Below are 25,681 nucleotides of genomic sequence, written 5' to 3'. Positions count from 1 at the left end.
GGAGTGAATATTGTGTTGTGAACTTGTACTTGGACTTGATTGCTTCAAATATTTTAACGTAGTTTTATTTTGTTAATTATTTTTGCAGTTCCATGGAATCAAGTCCTCGACTTCATATATCCTAGGCAAGAGTTCTACCTCTAGCTGGGTGGTGGTGTCTCATGCCTTTAATCCCAGTACTCGAGAGGCAGAGGCAGGCAGATCTCTGTGAGTTTGAGGCCAGCCTGGTCTACAGAGCAAGTTTCAGGACAACCAGGGCTACACAGAAAAACCTATCTAGGAAAAAAAAGAGAGAGTTCTACTACTGAGTGACATTACGAGCCCCTAGTTATTTTATGATCTACTTGTCTAGCTAATCAGCAATTATAGTAAGCATTAGTTCTTTCCCACCATGATAGCTGTCATGGGTTTCTCCTCAACTTGAACTCATTTGCTAGTTTGATTAGCTACAAACCCAGTCTCACACATACCCCCTTTATCTGAGGTATAGAATATTTTGTGTTCAATTTTGGCAGACTTTGCTTAAAATTAGCCAGGCAGCTGCTAGCCAGCCAGGTACAGTGTAGGACATACACAATGAAACAAAGGTAAAAAGCCCTGAGGTGAAACTTAGATGAAGAGAAACAGGTTAAATTAAGTTACAAGATCTAACTAGAAATGAGCATAAGATAATGCTGCACATTCATAATTAATAATACACGATTTGGGAGCTGGTTGGTGGCCCAAAAGCAAGCCTTTTTATAATACCTATGAGTTCTTTGTGTTTTACTTTGAAATATAAGATGGTGCTTTTTCTTCAGGAGATAAAAATTTTTCCTGAGCTCACACATTTGTGTTTTTCTGAAAAATAGCTTCTTGATGTTCAGTTTTTGCTTTGTAATAAGTATCCTTTCATGATAAACCTTTTGACTTAAATTTCTCCTTTTTTCTCAGGTTTCATTTTTATTCTGGCTTTCTTTGTATATGAATATTTCCTCTGAATATGCTTAATCTTCATTCTAGAAATATTCTTGGAGATTTGCCTTTTCTATCTAAAGCATGTCAAATACTTAGGTAGCTTGGTACAGATGACTCTGGTGTGCTTAAGTTCTTGTATCAGCTCTGTCCAGCCAGTCAGTGTGCATCTCATGACTCCTTATGCGAACTGTGCCTTTGACTTCCTCAGTCTATTTATCATAAGTGATGGCAGAGTTACCAAGTTAAAAGAAAGCTCTTTGCCTCTGGTCACCAAGTTAAGAGGAAATAATGTGTGACAATGTTATTTTCAAGTTTATAGTTTGTGCTTATTCCTTCATAATTTTTTTTATTGCTCTCAATTATGTAGAAACCAAACTACCACAGTCATCCAGTGTCTGCTCTGTGGCAGTTTTGCAGTTTACAAAGGTCTTGGTCTAAATCTTGACTGCATAATTTTTTTATTTATTTATTATATATACAGTGTTCTGTCTGCATGGATGCCTGCAGGCCAGAAGAGGGCACCATATCTCATTACAGATGGTTGCAAGCCATCATGTAGGCGCTGGGAATTGAACTCAGCACCTCTGGAAGAGCAGGCAATGCTCTTAACCTCTGAGCCATCTCTCCAGCCCTTGGCTGCATAACTTACCAGCAGTTTGATTTGGGGGCATTTTGCAGCTCCTTATTTATAAGTTTGCAGCTCCTTATTTGTAAGATTAGGAGATATACTACCAACTTCTGGCTGTTTATGCAGATTCTATATGATAATGAATATAAAGTATAGACTAGAGTAGAAGAATACAAAGTTAGAAAGTTTATAGACTCACCCTACCAACAAGGACTTTATTCTATAGGGAACAGAAATAATCTTGTTTTTAAAAATTGTGTTTTGAGGGCTGAGAGCTTAGCTCAGTGTTTGGGAATTTACCTAACATGTACAGCATCCTGGTTTCACTCAGCACAAGAAAAGTGATGTGGACTCTACTATTACCTGGCATTTTTGTTTAGATAGATACATATTTATGACATTGAATATTAAGTTTGATTTTTGCCTAAGATTATTAGCATTTAAGATTATAAAGTTTAAAGTGGACATAATCACAGGATTCTGTAGAAATCCTTAGGTGGGGTGATAATCTGCAATCTGATTCAGGAGGGCTGCCAAGCTCAAACTATAACCTGGGTTACATAGGGAGCCTGTGGCTTAAAATAAATAAATGTGTGTGTGTGTTTGAATGAGAGCGAGAAAGATCTTTATGCATTTCACTCAAAGGTCATATCCGTTTTGTACGTTAGGCATTTTGGCAAGCATTGTATCTATCAAAGGATTTATACTCAGTTTTCAGCTTTATACTTTTCATGGCCTCTGATGACGATTAAGTCTAGAAATAGGAAGCGCTAATGCATTTTCACATTGCTTCTCTTTTTAAGTATAGTATTTCCTGTGGTTATTAGTTAAATGGCTCTTGGGAAGCTACGCTGTCTCAAGTGGTACTGTTAGTTCCATGTGCCATCATGCCATACTAATTCAATGTATGCTTTGTTTTTAAAAAACTTCTTGGGTCTAACTTTGCTTTTTTTTTTTTTCTTTTTCTCTCTGAAAAAGAGCCTAGCCCTGTTGTCACTTGACTTTAGCCCAGTGGCACTGATTTTAAGTGTTCACGTGCTTTTCAAGCCACAAGTGTGTATTAGTTATTACCAACTGCAGCAGTCATACGTGATAGCCTGTTTGATTTGGATCTCAAATGGCTTTGCCTGACTGGGTCAAAATTTGTGACATTTTACTGCTAAAATAAAATAATAGTAAAATGCTATACTACTGATAGTAGCAGTACTGTTGTTGTTGTTAGATGATTTATGTCAGTGACTGTTTATTGTGAATTATGTTGTCTGTTTTCCTTATGTTTCTCTAGGCTGCCAAACTTTTTGATGAAGAAGGAAGAAAAAAATTCTTCACACAAGATATGAATAATATTCTTCTGGAGTAAGTGATTTTTATCTTTTTTTTTTTTTAACCTGGAGTGGTAATAATCTCAATAATATACTTGCAAAGCATTTGTGAGGCACTAAATTCAAGTCTTTTTTTGAAATAAAAGAGTACAAATGAAAAAACCTTACAGGCTGCTGAGGCTGTCGTTAGTTGGTAGAGTGCTTGCTTAGCATGCTGGAAACCTTGGATTTGCATAAACTGAGTGTGGTTTGGTACACCTCTATAATCCCAGCATTTTGGAGGTGAAGAATGAATAGTTGAAGGTCATTCTCAGCTACATTGTGGGTTCAAAGCCAGCCTGGACTACTTGACACTCTATCTCAAATAAATTAATAAATAAATAATTAATACAAATTTTGTAGGGGATGGTGGTGTATGCCTCTAATCTCAGCAGCAAGAGGTTGAGGCAAGAGAACTACAAGTTTAAGTAAGTGAATTAGGAGGGGCTGAAGATAGAGTTCAAATAGTACAGTTCTTGCCTTTAATTTACAAGATCTGGATCAGATTACCCTGGACTGCATAAAACTTACTGGATTTGGTACCTGTTTTCCCAGCACTGTAGAGATAGAGGCAGGAGGACCAGGAAATTCAAGATCATCCTCAGGAATAATATTAAGTTACAGAGTTATAGACTAGCCTGGGCTATATGAAACTTTTTCTAAAAAAAAAAAAAAAAAAAAAAAAAAAAAAAAGCTACATGCATACACACAGTTGACCTGTGAAAACCAATGAGATGGCTCAATGGTTAAGGTGCTTTTCACCAAATCTGATGGCCTGAGTTTGATCCCTGGGACCCACATGGTTGGAGGACAGAACCAAGTCTACAATTTGCCCTCTGACCTCCTTAGGTACTCCATGGTACCGTATGTATACACACACATGTAATATTTTAAAATAGTTTTTGTTTTTTGAATTTTTTTTAATTGGTATTTATTGAGCTCTACATTTTTCTCTGCTCCCCTACTCCCTTCAACCCTCCCCCAAGGTTTCCATGCTCCAAATTTACTCAGGAGATCTTGTCTTTTTCTACTTTCTACTTCTCATGTAGATTAGATCTATGTAAGTCTCTCTTAGTGTCCTCATTGTTGTCTAAATTCTCCAGGATTATGGTTTGTAGGCTGGCTTTCTTTCCTTTATGTTTAAAAACCACCTATGAATGAGTACATGTGATAATTGTCTTTCTGTGTCTGTGACCTCACTCAAAATAATGTTTTCTAGCTCCTTCCATTTTCATGCAGAATTCAAGCTATCGTTACTGTCTAGGGGTGTCCGCGTGAAAAGAGATGGGTGTATGCTGGCAGGTGATCCTCTCTACAGTGGCTGGAGTGTTAGGAATTTCCTTTGGATGGTCTGTTCCTGGGTAGTGCCATCTTATGGCTTTTCCTGGGACCCAGTGCTGCCTGGACCCCATGCATGACCAGTCTCTCCTCGGCTCCATTCTGTGTGGCCAGGCTGGCCTAAACCCCACAAGTTCAAGATAGAAATCTTGGAGCCAGGCATAGAGCCCAGGCATGGTGGTGATGCACACCTGATCCCAGCACTTGGGAGGTAAAGGCAGATCGATCTCTGAGCTTGAGGACAGCCTGCTTACAAAGGGATTTCCAGGACAGCCAGGACTGCAAAGAGAAACACTGTCTTGAAAAACCAAAGAAATCTTGGCAGTTAGTTTATATGGAACCTATAGAAATCAGATTAAGAGAAAAAGATCAAGGTTCATATATGACATGAATTATTTTTAAATGAGCAGATTATTTTTAGGTTTATCAATTTTACACTCAGAGTTTGATACTAATAAAGCTGCATTTTTTAAGGTTGTAGCCAAATAAACTGTACTTGTAAATGAATGTCTCATAGGTTTAAACTGTTGGTTATAGGATTTAAGAATGCAGTTGAATGCAGGCAGAACTAGGCAAAATGTGATAGTAGATTTTACATGTATGATGAAAATAATAGGTCTGCTCTGGCATTTTATAATGTCAGATAGGAAGATACAAGCAAATAGTGTTACTGTGACTCTGTTTTCTAAATACATAATAGAGATATTTGATATAAAAGGGTGTTTTTTTCAGTACTTATAGTTAGTTATAATCTGTTATACTTAAAAAGTAGACTCTAACAGAACAGTGTGTTTCTCGTGGAGTAGCACAAGAGTTCTTTGTTTGGGCCCTGATTTTCAGTTGAATGCATGTGCTTGAAAGAGGTGCGTAACTCTTCACATTCGTGCTGCCACCCTTAATGTTAGACTGCTTTTAAGCTCCAGAGGCACTAGACAGTGCAGCTGTTGCTCAGCAGAGTTGTCCCAGATTCCATAATCTGATCTCACTAGCCATTTTTTTCTTTCCCCTTGTACTAGATGAACTCTTTCCTCTCCCTCTTCCACCACTGCCCAGCTGAGATTACACTGTATTTTAGAAGTGATAAATTCATTTAATATGGGAGGGTTTCCTAAGTGTCCCTGTACATTTTCCTATAATTATCTATGGTGATTTGGACATAATTTGTTGTCAAGAGCCCCAATTTGTTTTACTATGTTGTTTTTGTTGTTGTTGTTTTGTTTTGATACAAGATCTCACGATGTATCCTTGCCTGGCCTGGAACTCCTACATAGTCCAGGCTATCCTGGAATTCAGAGAGATCCCTGCCTCTTCTTTCCGAGTAGGATTAAATATATGCACCATCAAGCCCAGCTAAGAGCCCCAATTTGATAATGACCTTCAAACTGACATCAGTTGTTATTTCTCTTCAGCAGCAGCTGCCAAATAAAATCTTTTCCATTTTGAGAGACACCTTATTTATTAGTTTCTCTCTGCCAGAATATGGCAATTATTACAAACTTTACTGCTTTACTTTTTTGTTGTTGTTTTGTTTCTGTTCTTATTTTTTGAGACAGGGTTTTGTTGTAGCTTTGGAGCCTGTCCTGGAACTAGCTCTTGTAGACCAGGCTGGCCTCAAATTCACAGAGATCCGCCTGCCTCTGCCTCCCAAATGCTGGGATTAAAGGCGTGTGCCACCACCACCTGGCACTGTTTTACTTTTAAAAGAGGAATAGAGATAGAGAAGAGAAAAATGTTAGTCCCACTAAATGAGAGTAAAGACCAAAGAACAAAACTTTTTGATCAAATTTTTTTTTATTTTTATTGAGCTCAACATTTTTCTCTGCTCCCCTCCCTGCCTCTCTCCTCCCCCCTTCAACTCTCCCCCAAGGTTCCCATGCTCCCAATTTACTCAGCAGACCTTGTCTTTTTCTACTTTCCATGTAGATTAAATCTATGTTAGTCTTTCTTAGTGTCCTTTTTGATCAAATTAAGCAAGCTTTAACTTCTGTCAGACAGGACTGTCTCCCTAAAGCCAGGTTTGAGAAAAATAGCATTGAACATAGGAGAAATTGGGGCTTTATATAGCCCAAAAGACTGCAAGGCTAGGGAGTTTCCAAGGGTTTTTTTGGTTACATAGGAACTTGGTAGAATGTCTCAAAATTATTTGGCAGACCATCTTAATCAGGGTGGAGGTCAGGTGTGGAACATGTCAAATTCCAGAAAAGGGTAAAGACATGCTCAAATTTAAGTTTTACAGAAAACAGGAAGGAACTTATTTCGACCCTGTAACAAGATTCTAAACTTAAGATGGAGTCAGGCTGAAGTATCAAAAAGAAATTGCTACTAGACAAAATAAAGATTTAACATTTAGTTTTCTGCCCCCAAAAGGGAAGTGAGAACTAATCATTTACAATAAATTAAGTAAACTGTTAAATAACAGCTGTGTCACAGGCATAAAAGGAAAACAAAGATGAGGAAATTATTATGTGCACATAGCTGGGTGTAAAGGGCCTTGCCTTTCCAGACACTTTAAAGGAGAGTACTAGAGTGTTGTAATACGAGCGGCAGGGCTGCGTCCCCGGCACCCGGCCGCCCACATGGCTAGCTTATGCCCCGAAATAATTACACGGAAACTGTATTCTTTTAATCACTGCCTGGCCCATTAGTTCCGGCCTCTTATTGGCTAGCTCTTACATATTGATCTAACCCATTTCTAATATTCTGTGTAGCACAACGAGCTGGCTTACCAGGGAGGATCTTAACCTGCATCTGTCTGGAGTGGGAGAATCATGGCGACTCCTTACTCAGCCTCTTTCTCCCAGCATACTGTTCTGTTTACTCCACCCACCTAAGGGCTGGCCTATAAATGGGCCAAGGCAGTTTCTTTATTACTTAACCAATGAAACAACAAATAGAAAGATGACCCACCTCCATCACTAGAGGAACTCTGGGAGTGTAGTTTCAGAAATACCTGCCTGTGCTTGTTTGCTTTCTTCCTTTTCTGTTTTTGTTTTTGCTTTGTTTATTTTTCAAGACAGGGTTTCTCTCTATGTAGTCCTGACTGTCCTGGAACCTGCTTTGCAGACTATTCTGGCCTCGATTTCAGAGGTCTGCCTGCCTCTGCCTCCCAGGTGCTAGGATTAAAGGTGTGTGCCACCACCGCCTGGCTAATTTCTGGCTTATATATAGATGCTATATAAAAAAGAATTTTATGATGTTTACTATTTTTTGTTTTGTGGTCAGCATCGAGTTACAGCTACAAGAACTAGGCCCTGTCATTCGTAGTGGGGTCTACTCCCATCTTGAAGCATTTGTGCCATGTAATAAGGAAACACTGGTAAAACGTCTAAAGAAGCTACATCTTAATGTCCAGGTAAGTGGAAGAATAGTACCTAGATCTTCGGTTTTGTAACCAGTGAACCTGTTTGCTTAGAATCTTTGCACATTCATTACTTTGTAGTCCTGTTACATGTGTTTAATAACCATAGGGTATTTATTACTAATGGTAATTAGGAGCCTCTCCTTTGAGGCTGGTGAAACAGATCAGCCGGCTCTTGTTGAGCAAGCCTGACAAAACTGTTTTCTGAATTCCAGAAATTTTCCACAGCATAAACAACTCCATAGATAACCCTCACACACAATTTAAAAAATAAATATATTTACATCAATAGTTGATAGCTTTAAATGAAAAGTACTGATTCCGAAGGGATAGATTCTTTGTCTATAAAGTCAATGTAATAGGTACAAAAACCAGAATTGTTTAGTAAGGCACTAATATCTGTTAACAAAGATTTCTTTTGAGTTGAAAAATTATAGTTCCTTCTTGATTCAAAGCGGGTTAATGAACAAAAAAAAAATGTGTTTCTGTCTCATATTTTGTGTCTTTCCTGGCAACTTTAGATATTGGCAATTGGAACCAAAATTCAAATGACAAAAATGGGTAACTGATAAAATAGAACTAGAAGTAGAAAAGCTTTTTAGTGGGGTTTTTTCTTTGTGTTTTGTTTTGTTTTGTGACAGGGTCTTACTATGTGGCTGTGACTTGACTGGCCTAGAGCTCACAATGTACAGTAGATTTCTGTCAAACTCACAGATCCACCAGCAGTGTAAAGGTATGCGCCATCATACCAGCCCAGAAAAACACCATTTTGTGTAGTATAAAACCCTTTTTCCCCCTTTTTGAGGAGGTATTTTGTCTTAGACGAGCCCAAATAGAGCAGGGTTTACATTTGGGTACTAGGATTGTAGGCCTTCATCACCTTGCCTGTTTTTGTTGGTTTATGTTTTTAATTTTTATTTTCTGTTTGAGTGTTCTGCTTATATGTACATCTGTATACCATGATTGTACATGGTGCTCACAGAGGCCAGAAGAGGGTATTGGCTCCCCTGGAACTGATGTTAAGGATTGTGGTTAGCTCCATGTGGGTTCTGGAAACAGAATCTGGATACCCCTGGCTGACCTGAAACTGGCTGTATAGATTAGATGGCCTGCCTGCCTTTACCTTCTGAACACTGAGATTAAAGGCATGCACAACCATGATTGGCCTCACCTCACCTGGTTTTATGTTTTTCCAGGAATCAAACCTAGGACTTAATGCATGTTAAGCAAACTTTCAGTCAACTGAGCTAAATCCCCAACCCCAGATCATAAAGTATTTAGGGCCAGCTATAGTAGTGCACTTCTTTAATCCCAGCACTCAGAAAGCAGAGCCAGGCAGATCTGGCAGTTTAAGGCCAGCCTGGTCCATATAGTGAGCTCCAAGATAGGCAGAGCCACATAGTGAGACCCTGCTTCAAAAAAATAACAAAATAACAACAAAATAAAATACTTTCAGAGAAACATCTGAGGTTTCATGTTTGAAGTTATTTAATATCCCATTGGCTGTGAGAAAAAGGCACCATCTATCTTGTCTTTGTTGGTCTTCATATAAGCTCTGTCATACCACTTATATCCATTGTATTAGAAGCTTTACATTATTTGAGCTTCATATAAATATAAACAAACTGTTTTCTTCTCTATCTTGCTTTCTAACACCATGTTGTACTTTAGCTGTATGTTGACACATAGTAGTAATCCATTTCTACTGATGTGTCTATAGCTTTCTACCATATGAGTGTGTCTCAATTAGTTTCACTGTTGATGGATATTTGAAATTTCCCAGGGTCATCTTAACTAGATAATTATTCAATTCGAGACCAGCCTGGTCCATAAGAGCTAGTTCCAGGACAGGCTCCAAAACCACAGAGAAACCCTGTCTCGGGGGGGGGGGGGGGGGGGAATTCTTCAAGAAATCTTGGTAATAAGTGTTAAGATTTTTATTCCAGATACCATTACATGCTTAGTTTATTAATTAGTATCTATGGCATAGGTTTCTAGTCATAATTTTTATGTTCTAATACATCTTTTATCAAAAGGTGTAATGACTTGTTAAGGGTTGGGGGTATAGTAAAGCTTAGGTAAAGACTTGCTTTTAGTATGTCTGAATCTCTTGAATTCAATCTACATTATAAAAAGCAAAATCCTTTTGCTTTAGTGAAGAAAGAATTAAGATATTTCTGGGCCTATGACAATGATGAAGGTTTTAAGCACTTAAGTATATGTTATTTGTAAGATGAAAATGCTGTTGGCTGACTTGAGCTGTCAGATACAAAATTCTTATTTTCCTTTCTATGCTGAACCCATATGGAGAAGAGTTTCTCAGTTTCCTCTTTCTTTTGGCCTTGAATTTAAGTTTTGCTTGCATCATAAGTTATAATTGCTAGCAGTAACTGGGAGAACAGGTTGCCCGCATCCTGTTGGTAGTCACCAGAGCAGATTGTGTGTTGTAGTATTTTAGAATAGTGTCTTCCTTGGCTATATCTCAACACCAGGAGTTAAACAGTAGTCTGGGCAATATCAGTCCCATTTTCTATTTGTATTATAATTCATTCATAAAACTTATTGGCCAAAATTTGGACTCATTCTTAAGAATGTGAAGGAACACTGTTTCTGGGGCAGCAGGCAAAAACTGGGACTCTGCTTGGTGTCTTGGAAAACACAGTCAATGTAATTTTCTTCCAGTGCACCTTTGACAAGTCAGGGCTGTAGAAGAAGTGTCGTGTTAGATGACATCTCAGGTCTATGATCAGTATGTAAACTGTGATTTTTTACCTATTGAAGTTCTGCTTATAGAGTAAGTTTTGTTATATTTGAAAAAAAAAAACTCCAAATATATTTCCCCCTTCAGGATGATCGTTTAAGGGAACCTCTGCAAAAATTGAAGTTGGCTGTTAGCAACGTCATGCCTGAACAGCTGTTTAAATACCAGGAGGACTGCCAGGCTCGCAGTCAAGCCAAGTGTGCCAAGTATGTACCTCAGCTTTGGGCTGGTTTAGAATTAACAGTGACGTTTGGTTGATATTCTTTTATTTGGTTTTATTTTGTTTTGCTTTGTTTTGTTTGTTGTCATTTGTTTTTGGCCTTTTGCTTTTTTTGAGACACGATTTCTCTGTGCAGCCCTGGCTGTCCTGGAATTCAGCTGTACAGACCACGCTGGCCTCAAACTCACCTGCCTTTGCCTGCCGATCTCTGGGATTAAAGGTTTTGCACTACCACTGCCCTGCTTAGTTGATGTTCTTAAGTAGTCCTCATTCTCTAGACACCTTGTATACAGTTAAAATGATGTAATCGAATATTTTCTGAGTGATGTGTCACTTCCCACTCAACTGCTTTTTCTGTCAAAAGCAAAAGACTTTGTCTGGTTAGTGTATAGATGCGAACAAAACAAGAGCCAAGGCATAATGGGATGTGCCTATAATAACAGCAATTAGGAGGTTTCAGCAGAGTGATCCAGGTTCTAGGCTAGCCTAGGCTTCATGCTGAGACCTTGTCTCAAAAAATAAATAAATAAAAAAGCTAAAACCTAATGCTGTTTAAGGTATTTCACATCTTGACCTATTATACTAAGCTGGGACTGGACACAAAGAGTTTGATCTAAAGGCTGAGCATTTGCACCTCTGTATTATAGTTCAGGGCCTTATTTACTCATCCACTTCATACTGGCTTCATGTGGAAATACTGCTCCCTGTTTGTTCTGTCTCAAGTAAACATTTGGATAAGCAACTGAAGTATTTAAGGACTATATGGTCGTGAATTCTGGGTTAAAACTGCTTAATAAAGTGTTATTCATTTTTTAGGGTGCAAGCAGATGAAGAACGGGAAAAAAATGGTTCTGAAGATGATGATGAGGAGAAACCAGGGAAACGAGTCATAGGCCCACGAAAGAAATTCCACTGGGATGACACCATTAGGTGAGCTCTCTTAGTCTTCCTTTATAGGCGAAGAAGTGAGAGGAATCCCCAGAAGGGGAGGACTAGATCAGAAGCAACCAAAGATTAGTGTCTAAGAAAACATACTCAAGAATAGTAATCTGGTGTAATGGCCTCAGGGGTTGGTGCTTTGGTCTTCATATAATACATTTTATCAGCTGTTCTAATAGTGGACTGAAGTCATTCTCTTTGCATAAGGACAAGCATGTGGTATACTTGTGTGAACTGTCTGCTTGCTTTACCCCAGGGAGACAACTATCCCTTTCAGTCTTTGGTCACTAAAGAACGGTACCAAAGGCCATTGTTTCATGATGGGAGTTGATTGTAGTGCAGTGAATGATCAATATTAGAACTTATTTCTCTTATCATAGTCTGAATACTTCAGTTAACATTCTTTATTTTCACCAGATTTGTGTGCTTCAAAAATAACTGTTTTGAATCTTATTTTTTTTAAGTTTTACTATTCACATTTTTATATCAGTATATATTTTTAATTTGTTTAGAACTTTGTTATGTAACCTTGTTGAGATCAAATTGGGATGCTATGAATTAGAACCAAATAAAAGCCAATCTGCTGAGGATTATCTTAAATCCTTCATGGAGACAGAGGTGAAGCCACTTTGGCCTAAGGGCTGGATGCAGGCAAGGTAAGAAATATACTTTTGTTGTTATAAAGATATATTTGCAGACAAACATACATCAAATCGATTTTGCTAAGAACTTATGTTTGGGGAGGTGTTACATGGGAAGGCTTAGAGGGAGGAAAGAGAAGGGAGGAAATTATAATCTAAAGAAATATTTAAAATGAGCATACATGTTTAACATTAGTATATCAAGAGGACCCCCATCTCAAACCAAACCCCCCCCCAAAAAAAACAACTATTTTATGTGTGTGTGTGTGTGTGTGTGTGTGTGTGTGTGTGTGTGTGTAGTATTTCAGATCATCAGCACTTAACAAAACAAATCTTGTGGAACTAGAAATAAGATGGGTATAAAGATTTTTTTTTTTTTTTTTGCTTCTAAGTTGAGTAATAGGGAGAAAGGACTGTAGATAATGGTTATAAACTTGAGGAGTTTTTAAAAGATAGGAACCACATGCTAGATTTAGAACAGAGCTAGATGTGGTGGTACACACTTATAACCTAGCACTAATGAGAATATACAGAGGGCTGCAGGTTTGAGGCAAGTCTATACCAGAGAATTCCAGGTCAACTTGGGCTATGTTGTGAAATCCACTTTAAGAAACAAAATTGCTAGTCGTGGTGGTGCATGCCTCTTAATTTCAGCACATGGGAAACAGGCAAACAGATCTCTGTGAGTTCAAAGCCAGCTGGGTTTAAGTAGGCCGTGTTGACCTTGAATTCACAAAGGTCTGCTTGCTTCTGTTTCCTGAGTACTGGGATTAAAGTCATGTGCCACAGTGCCTGGCTGGAGAAATTTTAAGAGAATAGGCTATCAACCTATCATCCTTAAAGTAACAAAAACTTTTCTATTGATTTGTTAAAAATTCTGAATACTTAGAAATACAGTTGTTACTACTTTTGCTTGATAAATAAGTAAAAATCAAATGGTTAATGATTTTGAGTTCAAGGTCAGCCTGAGGTATAATACTCAGTTTGAAGGTAGTCTGATCCACACAGCAAGATTTTTTATGTAAAACAAAAACAAAAAGTGAAGCAATTACCATGTTATCTGCTATAAAAAATAATTTTATCTTTCTAATTTTTCCAGAATGCTTTTTAAGGAAAGCCGGAGTGTACATAATCATCTTACCTCTGCTCCGTGAGTAAATACTGGCTCTAGATCTCTACATGTGGTTTTATTCATGTTATGGCTTCTTTGAGGTGTTTCCTTTTGTTTTTCTGAGACAGGGTTTCTGTCATGACAGCCCTGGCTGTCATGGAACTCTGTAGGTCAGGCTGGCCTGGATCTTAGAGATCCACCTGGCTCTGCCTCCCAAGTGTTGGGATTAAAGGTTGTGCCACCACTACCCATCCATGTTATGGTTTTAAAAACAAAAATATTACTTACTAAAATGCCCATTGACATAGGTAAGACTTAAGTGTACTTTTAGGTCATCTCTGTATTGCCACCTTTTTGTTTTGTTTTGTTTTGTTTTTATATTGTTTTGGCTGCTGATTTTGGAAACAGCCCCGAGGGATTCTGCTGTAGGGAGCTCAGGTTTGCTCCCCTTGTTCTTACTGTCTGCATGGGCAACTGCATTGAATGAGCTGAGCTTACAGGACACTTCCATAAACCCCCCCCCCCCCCGCCTTGCAAGCTTACAGTGTTCATCCCTCTGTGCACAACTGGCTATAGTAAAAATTATAAAGCAGATTTCTAGATCTGCGAGATGGCTCAGTGGATAAAAGCACTTGCCATGTGAATCTGAATTGGAGCCCTAAAACCCATGGTAAGAGGAGAAAACCAAGTCCTGAAAGTTGCCCTCTGATCACTGTATTGTCCTAAGGCATGTTTCTACCTGTACACACACATACAGTCACTCACAATCAAATTTTTAAAAATGTTTATACCAGGAATTAAACACAGGTCCAGCATATGCTAGACAAGCACTTTTTTACTGAACTACTTGCCCAGCCCAGTGAAACTTATTAAAGAATGAACCTTGCTGGGTGGTGGTGGCACACGCCTTTAATTCCAGCAGTCGGGAGGCAGAGGCAGGCGGATCTCTGTGAGTTCGAGGCCAGCCTGGTCTAGAAGAGCTAGTTCCAGGACAGGAACCAAAAGCTATGGAGAAACCCTGTCTCGAAAAAACAAACAAACAAACAAATAAATAAATAAAAGAATGAACCTTTATTCTCCTAATACACTGGAATATGCCATGTTTTGTTAGTGTTTGTTTTGGGGGTACATATTGATCCACTGGAATGTAGCTCAGTTGGTAGAGGACTTACCTATCATGCACTAAGGCCCTTGGTTCCATTTCCAACATTTAAAAAAGAAGTTACTGAAATATAAAGTTAGTGACTTATAAATGATTTAAGCACTTCAATGTACCTTTTTAATTCTATTAAGGTATCAGATTATCATTTTGGAGTGATATTACAAAATTCTTATTCTCCTTTTATGTACACAGACGAAATGGATATTTTTCATTTTAGAAAGGACATTTTGTTAATATATCATCAGAGATCTATTGTTTCAGTTATTATTCTTCATTTTCTCTTTTAAGACAAGATCTTGCTTTGTTGCCCAGTTTGGTCTTAAACTCCTGGCTTCCAAGTGTTCCTTCCTCTGCTTCTCAAGTAGCTGAGATCATGAGTGCTTGCTACTGTGTCTGGCTCCCTCAGTGATGGGCACTGAGCCTAGGTTTATACATGCCAGACAAGCGTTCTGCCATTGGGCTGAATCCTAGTCATCTCCTCAGCTCTTAAAAATAGTTCCATTGTTACTACTACCTTTGTGTTTTATTATTTTTTTAATCAGAAAACAGGATAGGTAAATTTGACTTTTTTTTTTTTTTTTTTTTAATTTTCAAGACAGGGCTTCTCTGTGTAGCTTTGGAGCCTGTCCTGGAGCTAGCTCTTATAGACCAGGCTGCAAACTCACAGAGATCTACCTGCTTCTGCCTTCCAAGTGCTGAGATTAAAGGCATGTGCCACCGGCTAACAAATATGTCTTAATGCTCTAATGGCTTCCTCCCAAAAAGGCATGGAGAATTAGTGTTACTTTCCTGAAACTGCATATTGACAGGTGTTTCTGCTGGTTCCTAAGTGTTCAAAGTTTTTGTTTTACATAACCCTGGCTGGCCTGGAACTCACTATGTAGACCAGGGTAACCTCAAACTCACAAAACTTCCTTCTTGCCTTTTAATTAATTTGTTAATTTGTTATCATTCTAACAATTTTTTATTTTTTGCAATTAAAAATAATTTTTAATAAAACCTTAATTTTTTTCTTAAAAAAAGTCATTAATAACTCATTGTCCTGATTTGAGTATGCCATATCCTGAAGATGTTTCCCTACAAATAAATTGTGAGTTCTTACCAATCCATTGAAATGAGTCTCCTGAGGCTAACCTGTTTTGAGTCATTTTATGTTTTATGTACTTACATGTAGCTTTTATTTTTCTATTTATATTTCTTTCTTTAGTAATTATTTGGCCTTTTAGTCCATCTGAATTAAAAAAAAAATATTGCTGACTATTCCCATGCAAGCTGAGTAGTTATTTCCTTCAAAGAGTTTTCTAAATAGTGGAAAGAATTAAGTAGTCTACTTTAATCCCTGATATATAACTACTTCTGAATGACCTTTGTCTTCATCTTTTATATTAGAGCAAAGAAAAAGGTGATTCCTGCGTCAAAACCCAAAGTCAAGGTAAGAATCCAGCAAATCTGTAGTTGGTCCTTAATGGTGAGTGTTGGGATAAATTCTTAGAGGAAAGGACACATGATATTTAGCAAAGATTAATAGGTGCTATGCTACGTTGCTTGTTTTCGACTTCATAAAAGTCCATTTGAGGAGTAGATTGTTGTGGAGCTGTGGAGATTTGCATTATTTCTGCATAGGAATATTGGATAAAGAATCTAGAAGAAAACATACTGAGTAAGGTAACCCAGACTCAGAAAGACAAATATCATATGTACCACTCATCCGTGGCTTTTAGACTTAAAGCAAAGAAAAACCAGCCTACAGTCCACAACCTAGAGAACCTAGACAACAAAGATGACCCTAGGAGAGACACACATGGGTCTACGTAGGAAGGAGAAGACCAGATGTCCTGAGTAAATTGGGAGCATGGGGGTCATGGAAGAGGGGAGGAAGGAAGGGGAACAGAGAAAAATGTATAGCTCAATAAAAACAATAGAAGAAAGAAATATTAGATAAAATGTAACAAGTGTTCTTTATAACATTTGAATAACTGGGCATAGTTGCATATGACTTTAATCCTAGCACTTGGGAGGCAGAGGCTGGTGGATCTCTTTAAGTTCAAGGCCAGCCTGGTCTGCAGTACAAGTTCCAGCACAGCCAGGGCTACTCAGATAAATCCTGTCCCCCCCAAAAAAAACATAGCTAAAATTATAAATACAAAGAAAGTGATGGCCTGCTGCTGAGGCCTTCATTGCCCTTGGAGAGACTACCTATCGCCTTATGGTTTCTTTTCACTGTCTTCTCAGAATATGACAGGTAGGGTTTTCTAGGGTTAGTAGTCAGAGATAGAAAAGAAGCCCGTGTGGAGAAGGCTTCTAAAAGGGTGTATTTAATTAATGACAGGGGAGCATCTGCGTACCAGCAGAGAGAATTACCTGTCTTGGCCAAAGGTTCTAGATTGGAGAAAGACCGTCCTGCCTGAAAATGTCCCCTTTGTTAGGAGTTTAAATTGCATTACTTGCACAAGGTGGCAGAGTAATTTACTGATTTAGCAGTGACCCAGGGCAGCAGGTAAAAGCAGATTCTATGCCATATAATGGTCCACATCTTACCTACTTACAGCACAAGTCAGGCATAAAAGCTATAGGTGGATTTCAGGCAAAGCATATATTCAGCATGTCAGAGGCCCTGGGCATAAACCCAGCACCACAAAAAAAGCCCCAAACAACAATAAACAGACAAAACCAAAAAAATCAAGAGCTTACTGTCTGAAGTATAGAATATGTAAGGGGATTTATTAGTACAGGTTAGAGTCAGTGGACATCACAAACAAATCCACCACAAATAGGTGGTAGGTTTGTTAGTTTAGAACATAAAGTACCTGGACGTGTGTGTTGGTACATATCTGTAATTCCAGCATTCTGGAGGCAGAGGCAGAAGAATTGCAGCAAGTTTGAGGCCAGTCTCAAACATAACTTCAGGCCACTCAGGGAATCATAGACCCTGTCTCACCCTGTTCCTAGCCCCAAAACAAGGAATATAGGGTAATCTTAACAGTGTTTAGGAGAAGCTGTATTGTGAGCCTTCCTCCATTCCTTCACTGCCAGAATTAATATTTGAAGTGGAAAATGTAATAAAAATATCCCTAAAAAGCAGACATAGTTGGTTTATGAATATAGGTCATTTGATAAGTGCTTGCCTAGCATGCTTGAAACCGTCACATCATATAAAACAGTCATGGTAGTGCATGACTATAATCCCAGTACTCAAGAGGTAGAGAGAGCAGTAGAATCAGAAGTTCAAGCAAAGATTGAATGATCAGCATGATCCTTGGCTTGATAGGGAGTTGGAGGTTAACCTGGGATATATGAAACTCTGCCTTCCCCAAAAATAATTGAAATAGAAACTTTGTATTGGTAATACCTTTGCTATTACCACCCCACTTCAGTCCTGTACTGTATCTAATGGTGGAGTAATAGTGTACTTGGATTGTCCACATGTGTAAGCACATGTTATGTGCTACCCTCTCATTTTAGCCAGCAGTGGGACCCTAATGGGATCATACCAGTGCTTCTATCAGTAGTGAGGTTTGCAAAATGGAGTTCTTAGGATGGAGGTTTAGAACAAGTGCTATGGAAGTTAGAGTGTAAAGCATTCTTAACAGCTTACTTACTGTAACACCCTAGGAGGTGATGGTAAAGACCCTTCCTGTTCGTTCTTTCCCCACTATGCGGAAGGTAAGTGATGTGGCTGCACACATCAATATATGAGATTTTGGGTTTGGGACTTTTTCTTTCCAAGGAATTAGTAGAGCCCCTGAAATGATGTATTGATCTGTGTAGTAGTTTTGTCTTTATCTTAAACATAAAGTTAGTCTAGTACTTCATATTACTCCCAACAAATAAACAGTTGCTCTTTGACTTGCTAATGTTTTTTTTTACTCTGAATACTTAAAACTATAATTCTCTTAACTCTTCCTCAAATTTCAAGAAAATTTATTCATTTATTTACTTATTTGCTTATTTATTTATTTTGGTTTTTCAAGACAGGGTTTCTCTGTGTAATGGCCCTGGCTATTCTGGAACTCACTTTGTAGACCAGGCTGACCTCAAACTGACAGAGATCCAAGTGCTGGGATTAAAGGTGTGTGCCACCACCGCCTGGCAAGACAGTTAATTTAACAGATTATACAAGACAATCTGTTAACAAGACAATATTCACCTAGATGTTTAGCACTTTAATTACTAATATCTTTATTTCCTTAGAACAGAGCCTTAACTCATAGGAGACACTAAACACATGTTTGATAAATTACAAGTAATGTTCATCATAATGAGTAGCAATATGATTTAAATATAGTTGAATAATTCAGTAGTTTCCCTGTGTCCTGGTGGTAGGTAGCTATAGAAATGCAAGGAAACAGGGAACGAGAGCCCACACCAGCAAACCTTACTAGACAAGAGTTCGAGTCTTGATACGAAGGCGAAGTCCCTGCTGAGCACCAGGAAAGTAAAAGCTCTGAGAAGCTGGGATTGAAATGGGTTCTGAATTTGATGGAGGTAGAGTTAACGAGTGATGTCTCCCTCAGTCACTGCCCTTCAGCCCTAGTTTCAGGATCTGGTAAGATGACTTGCAAGGACATAATGGCATAGTGTGTCACACACTGTGTTATGAGGAGAGCTGGTTAGAGTACCGTCTTCTCAACATAATTTTGTTTTCAGTAGTCTTCTCAAGATTTCTAGCTTTTAAAAAAAACAAAAAAAAAATAGAGGCCCAGTACAGTAACACAGGCCTTTAATACCAGCACTCAAGAGGCAGAGACACATGGATCTTTGTATGTTTAAGTCCAGCTTGATCTATGTAGGGAGTTTCAGGACAGACAGGGCTATAAACAAACTTGTGTCAAAAAAAAAAAAAGCCAAAAAGATTTTAGTCATCATAGGAATTTCTTAATCTTATAAAAACTAAGTTTAAAATTTATAATTAACTCTCTGTATTTTTTCCAATATAATGATACTTGTGCTAGGAATGTAGCCCAAAAAAAGACCCAAAGGCTCCTGCATCTTTGGTGGCTTCAGTTGGTGGTCCTTCCACGAGCTCCAGCACATCCATCATTGCCTCAGCCAGCTCTAGCTCAGCACCAGCCCAAGAAACCATCTGCCTCGATGACTCCCTGGATGAAGACCTTTCTTTCCACTCATCTTCACTGGATCTTGTATCTGAAGCTTTAGCTGCCATCAACAATGGGAACAAGGGCCCCTCAGTTGGCTCAAGGCTAAATGTGCCAACTACAAAGCCTCGTCCAGGACTGAGAGAAGAAAAACTAGCAAGTATCATGAGTAAGTTACCACTGGCTACTCCCAAAAAACTAGATTCTACTCAGACTGCACACTCATCAAGTCTTATTGCTGGTCACACGGGGCCAGTACCAAAGAAACCCCAGGATTTAGCTCATACGGGCATTTCTTCAGGCCTTATTGCTGGTTCTTCAATTCAGAACCCTAAAGTTTCCTTAGAACCTTTGCCAGCCAGGCTACTCCAGCAAGGACTACAAAGGTCAAGCCAGATACATGCTTCTTCCTCTTCTCAGACTCATGTCTCCTCTTCCCAAGCCCAAGTTGCTGCCTCCTCTCATGCTCTGGGAACATCAGAGGCCCAAGATGCTTCTCCATTAACACAAGCAACAAAGGTGCACCAGCACTCAGCTGTCCAGCAGAACTATGTGTCTCCATTACAAGCTACCATTAGTAAATCACAGACCAACCCAGTGGTGAAATTAAGTAATAACCCCCAGCTTTCCTGTTCGTCCCAACTACTCAAGACTTCAGATAAGCCACTGATGTATCATCGCCTCCCTTTGTCTACCCCATCACCTGGAAATGGTTCTCAGGGGCCCCACCCCCTGGTTTCTAGGACAGCACCGAACTCCACTACCTCCAGTAATTATTTAGCCAAGGCTATGGTGTCACAAATCTCCACCCAGGGTTTCAAATCTCCCTTCTCAATGGCTGCATCTCCCAAACTTGCTGCATCTCCCAAACCTGCCACATCCCCCAAACCTCTGTCCTCACCTAAGCCTTCTGCCTCACCCAAGCCCCCTCTGTCAGCTAAGCCTTCAGTATCAACTAAACTTATTTCTAAATCCAACCCAGCTCCCAAGCCTGCTGTATGCCCGGCTTCTTCCAGTCCAAACACACTAGTAGCCCAGAGTAGCCATCCCTCAAGTATCAACCCCGTCCATAAACAGCCCAGTGGAATGAACATCAGTAAACAGTCTCCCACTCTGAATTTGTTGCCCTCAAATCGCACTTCTGGCCTTCCATCTACAAAAACTCTTCAGACCCCTTCTAAATTAACAAACTCATCATCCACTGGAACTGTTGGGAAGAACAGCTTGAGCGGAATTCCAATGAATGTACCTGCCAGCAGAGGTAGCAACCTTAACTCAAGTGGAGCTAATAGGACTAGTCTATCTGGGGGAACAGGAAGTGGAACACAGGGTGCTACGAAACCGTTGTCTACTCCACATAGACCAACCTCTGCCTCAGGGTCTTCAGTGGTAACAGCCAGTGTGCAGGTATGTATGTGATGTGCATTCATGCGATAAATTTAAGATTGAGCAAGCTTTCTAAGTCACCTTAATGACTTCCCATGTGACATACACAATGTATAGAATGTGCTTATGCTAGGCTGATACAGCTATGGCCATGGATTGTTCTCAGTGTTGACATCATAGTGCTGGGTGAGGTTTTTGTTGGCATGTGTGTTTTTTTTCAACCAAGTATCAATAATCTTTGTGTATGGTGCCATATACCTGTAATCCTAGCACATAGAAGGGTGAAGCAGGAAGAACTCAAGTTGAAGGCCAGCCTGGGCTATATACAGGGAATTCTAAGCTAACCTGGGCTGCACAACAAAGTCTTGCTAAAAATAAAAACTTTAGAAGGTAGGATGGGAACTTGGGGTTGTTAGCTCAGTGTCTTTATAACATGTGTGAAACCCCAGGTTCAGTCCCCAATATCAGGAAAAGACTCAGATTTACCTTAACGTTTGTTTTGGAAAACAGAACTTGAGTTTATATTTAAAACTTTTTCTCTTAGCCAGACATGCTGGCACACTCCTACAATTCCAACTCTTTAGAGGTAGAGGCCTAATGACCAGAAGTTCAAAGTTACCCTTGGTTACGCAGTCAAGTTTGAGGCCAGTATAGGCTGTATGATACCCTGTTGAGGGTAAAAAATCTTCGCAATCTCTATCTCTTACTAAAAGCAAGAACAAAAAGTATTAGTGCAGAAATTTAACATATTCAGTTGTCTCCCTCCCTTTTCTTCTGTCTTTATAAATGTGTATGGGGGCATGGTGTGCATGTTGGGTGTAATGCTTAAGAAGGCCAGAGAGGGCGACTGATCCCTGGAGCTGGAGTTAACAGGCAGGTGTCAGCCCTGACTTGAGTGCTAGCTAGGAAGCAACCTCTGGTCCTCTGAAAGAACAAGTGCTCTTAACCATTGATCCAGCTTTTTTTGTTTGTTTGTTTATTTAATCAAATTTATACATTTGTCTTTTCTTTAAAATTTTATCCTCTCCAAATTTTTATTTTACATTAACTTTTTAGTTATACATGTATAATTCTGTCCACTTAATGTTGGAATACCTGCATACCATAGTTTCCCAATGGTTTGTCAAGTTTTAGTGTAAACATGCCTCTCTCTATTAGCCAAGGTCTCTGCTAGAAGGGGCATAGATGGTATTTACTTCACCATTGCTCTCTCAGACTTAATCTCTCCTTTCTGTGTTGTAACACTTACACAAGGGGAGACTTCCACTTCAAATTCATTGCTTAGTGTTTAGGATTATTTTATTCTCCATGTAAGTAATGTGTTTTGTCTGCTGAAATAGCTAGAAAATTTACCTTTAAACCCCAGTATTCTTAGACTATAGCTATGTTTATCTAGTTTTCATTAATTTTCGTACTTAGAACATAATGAGCCTCAGACCTGGCTATTTTTTCAGCTCAAGAATATCTTATTCTTGGCCAGCAAGATGGTTGAATGGGTAACAGTGCTTGCTGCCAAGCCTAATGATTTGAGTTTGATCCCTGGAAACTCAGGCGGTAGAAGGAGAACAGACTCCTGAAAGTCATCCTCTGGCCTATGCCCACATACATGGTAACACAGTTCTCCCAACTCAAGGAGAAATGTCATTTTAAGAAGTTTTTTTAAAAAAAAAAAAAAAAAGTAAAGACTATATTATTCTATGTTTGGTAATTGTTTCTGATCCAATGCTTTGCTTAGACAGTGGACATTTGTATATAGGTCAGACTGGCCCAGACCTGCTGTACCCCTACCTGTTCCTGAAACGGAGATTCCTGGCATGATCTGCCACACCCCGCTTAGTTTATTCTGAGAACTTTGTTCTTTTTTAAAGAGAGGATCTCACTCTGCAGCCCAGGCTACTGTAGCATCAGCTGCTGGGTGACAGCCTTGGACTAGCACATCTAATTTGTTGTTCGTCTATTTCTTGGCTCTAACTTCTATGCCATCTTGTATTGTGTTCATTTCTCTACCTTCGCTATATTTTGAGGCTTTCGAAGATTTAATTCTTCACATTAATGATGTGTGATTTTTTTTCCCCTCCTGGAAGTAATACATTGTCACTGTGAGCAAATTTAGAGACAAAATAAAAACCACCTATGCCTTTCATATGTAGGGTATTTTAAGGCTGTTCTCAAAAAAAACTGTCTTATACAATGTCATGTTATAAATATATTTTATGATTTACAAGTGCTTAGGTCCTAAGTCTTTGAGAACATGACTCTGGTTTGGGAAATGAGTTGTCTACGGCAATGCTTTAACTTCATGCTGCTCCAATTTTTGTGCATTAGGAATTTAATGAAAAGCTTTCCCCTTACTATTTGTAGGGGCTTCGTGCGGTTTAGTATAGTGTAAGACTTGGTGTTGAATACACTTAATAATACCAAGTTATCATTCTTCTACTCACATGGGTTCAGGATTGCATACTAATGTAGAACAAGTTCAGTTTACTAAACATATGGATGTTTAGTCTCTTAAACATCTTTTTATAATAAGGAAATAAAGCTGAGTGAGTGTTCGTCATCTGCATCCTAGCCCAGGAGTCAGGACGATCACTTGAGCCTGTAAGTTTAAGACCAACCTAGGCAAGCTAGTGGTACCGTATCTCAAAGAGAGCAAGAAAGACAAAGGGGGAGAGGTGAACAGTGAAGCTCAAATGCTGATAGTGGGGATTGTCGGTTACACTTGTTCCTTATAGATAATTTGGGAATTAGTCTTTACTAATGTTCAGACTTGCTAAAACGGCGATCCTTTCTAAAATTAACCTTTAATTTGGTCAAAGGAAAAAAAGAAATGGAATTCTAAAAAAAAAAGTGATAGTTCCTGGCTCCATACCTCCTTACTATCCATACTTTTGTTCTTTCTGAGACAAGACTTTTGACAAGGCCACTACTGGGGTTATAAACATGCACCACCATATAATAACAACCAGGTATGGTGTGGCTCACCTTCAATACCAGGCAGAAACAGGTGGATCTCTGTGAGTTTGAGTCTAACTTTATCTTCATAGTGAGTTCCCAACCAATCGGGACTACATAGGGAGACCCTGTCTCAAAAAAGAATGAAGAAATGAATGATAAACTCTTAATTTCATGAATGTTACCATTATGTTACCTTGTCATTTTCATTATGAAAATAAGAACTACGGTTCTTAGCTGTACCATTTTGCTGAAATCGTAATCAGATTTTGGTTAAATCTCCCATGACATAAGTATTTGTTTCATTATCAGAGTTATGACTTCATTTACTTTCTTATAAAATGGTAAGGGAGTTTTCTATACTTAAAAATTGGCTTTGTGGTTGGTTTTTTATGTCATTGCCTTCAAGGGTCTGGTTAAATTGTCCTTCACCTTTTCTCACCTCTAAAATCTACCTGACCATCTTGTATTTGATTATCATTTATCCTAAAAGAAGCCATTCACTGTCTTAAGAATAGTTGATCTGTCAGCAAGAAAGCTGCATGACAAAAATGTGTGTTCCTGACAAGTTCCTTCCCAGTACTCTTCCACTCTTGGGTCACTGTATGACTTGGAAACCCCAAGTTTCCTGCTTTCTTTGGTCTGTTTTTCTGTCTTACTGGTTTGACTAAAGAAAAAGTCAACAGTTGATTAATGTCACGTCGCCTCTGCCACTGATAGTTGTTTTCATATGACATAGCAGCTCTGAAGCCTTCTTAGCTGTTTGTGGCCTCCGGGTATTATTAAACACAGGTGCTTAAAGCGATGTTCCTTCATGAGGGGAGTACATTTGGTGTCCGGTCTTGTGAAGCCTGCATTTCCTGTCTATAAGGCATCTGCAGTGCTAGCCACAGCACAGTGGAAAAGATGGGTCGTTTAACAAAGGCTGAGAGTGAAAATATTCCTAAGTCCAAGCTCTGTCTACTTTCCTTACAGAACCGTCTTCCTCTTTATTGCACTTCAACTTACTTTGTATTTGTTACTTTATGACTCTAAAAGCCATCATTCAGTGAGCAAATTGAGTACCATGTGCCAGGCTCTGTTCTATGTACTGGGGAACCAGGGTGAATAACATACTACATCTGCTCTTGTGGAGCATATATTCTAGATAAGCTAAATATCAGTTTTATTTTAAAAAGAAAGAAGCATGTGCTATGAAAAAAATGTTAAAAATTGATTGTTGCTAACATAAGGGACTCCAGAAGACCTATTAAAGAAATACTATTTTATTTGAGCTGAGAGTTGAAATAGCAGGACATAACCGTGCATAAAGAAGACAGGAAACTGGTATGAGCTAGAGGAAACAGCAAATAAACATGCTGAGATGAAAGCCCGTGTGTGTGTGTGTGTGTGTGTGTGTGTGTGTGTGTGTGTGACCTAACTATGGGGATAAACCTACACTAGGTCAAGGGGGCCTGATAAGGGACAGTAAGGATTTGAGGTTTATTTTGTGAAGAAGGGAACCTGTTAGAAGGTTTGAACCAAAAGAACAGTCTGGCTACATATCAGAATATTATTCTAGGTGAATAGGAAACAGCTGTCTCAGCAAACAGAATGAGTAGCTTTATAGGATCCAGGTGCCTACCTGAGGAGAGCAGTTTCCATTCATAAAAACATGTCTGATTATGGACACTATATAGTCTGCTTATCTAGCCAATCTTGACAGCCTTTCTATGCTCCCAGATATTGTAAAAGTGGGATTTTCTACTTCTGAAAGTGCCTAAACGCTTAA

General features: G+C 38.9%; 1 protein-coding gene across 6 annotated transcripts in view; it reads left to right on the top strand.

Moving 5' to 3' along the window:
* The window catches only part of Ubn2 (ubinuclein 2), a 79,405-nt gene that overhangs the window by 25,922 nt on the left and 27,802 nt on the right, over nt 1–25,681 (top strand). For 4 of the 6 annotated variants that reach the window (XM_057782209.1, XM_057782179.1, XM_057782182.1 and 1 more), the window contains exons 7-15: nt 2,871–2,941; nt 7,507–7,636; nt 10,491–10,609; nt 11,440–11,553; nt 12,075–12,218; nt 13,303–13,353; nt 15,866–15,908; nt 18,089–18,139; nt 19,429–20,979. In XM_057782209.1, coding sequence (XP_057638192.1) covers nt 2,871–2,941; nt 7,507–7,636; nt 10,491–10,609; nt 11,440–11,553; nt 12,075–12,218; nt 13,303–13,353; nt 15,866–15,908; nt 18,089–18,139; nt 19,429–20,979 — 2,274 coding nt within the window. The remainder of the gene's footprint in view (nt 1–2,870; nt 2,942–7,506; nt 7,637–10,490; nt 10,610–11,439; nt 11,554–12,074; nt 12,219–13,302; nt 13,354–15,865; nt 15,909–18,088; nt 18,140–19,428; nt 20,980–25,681) is intronic. The other 2 variants (XM_057782191.1, XM_057782199.1) reach the window with 1 other exon arrangement.

Source organism: Chionomys nivalis, chromosome 1 (genome assembly GCF_950005125.1).
Source record: "Chionomys nivalis chromosome 1, mChiNiv1.1, whole genome shotgun sequence".
NCBI classification, from domain to species: Eukaryota; Metazoa; Chordata; class Mammalia; order Rodentia; family Cricetidae; genus Chionomys; species Chionomys nivalis.
The sequence above is the reverse complement of the archived record's forward strand: the minus strand, read 5'-3'. Positions and strand labels throughout refer to the sequence as shown.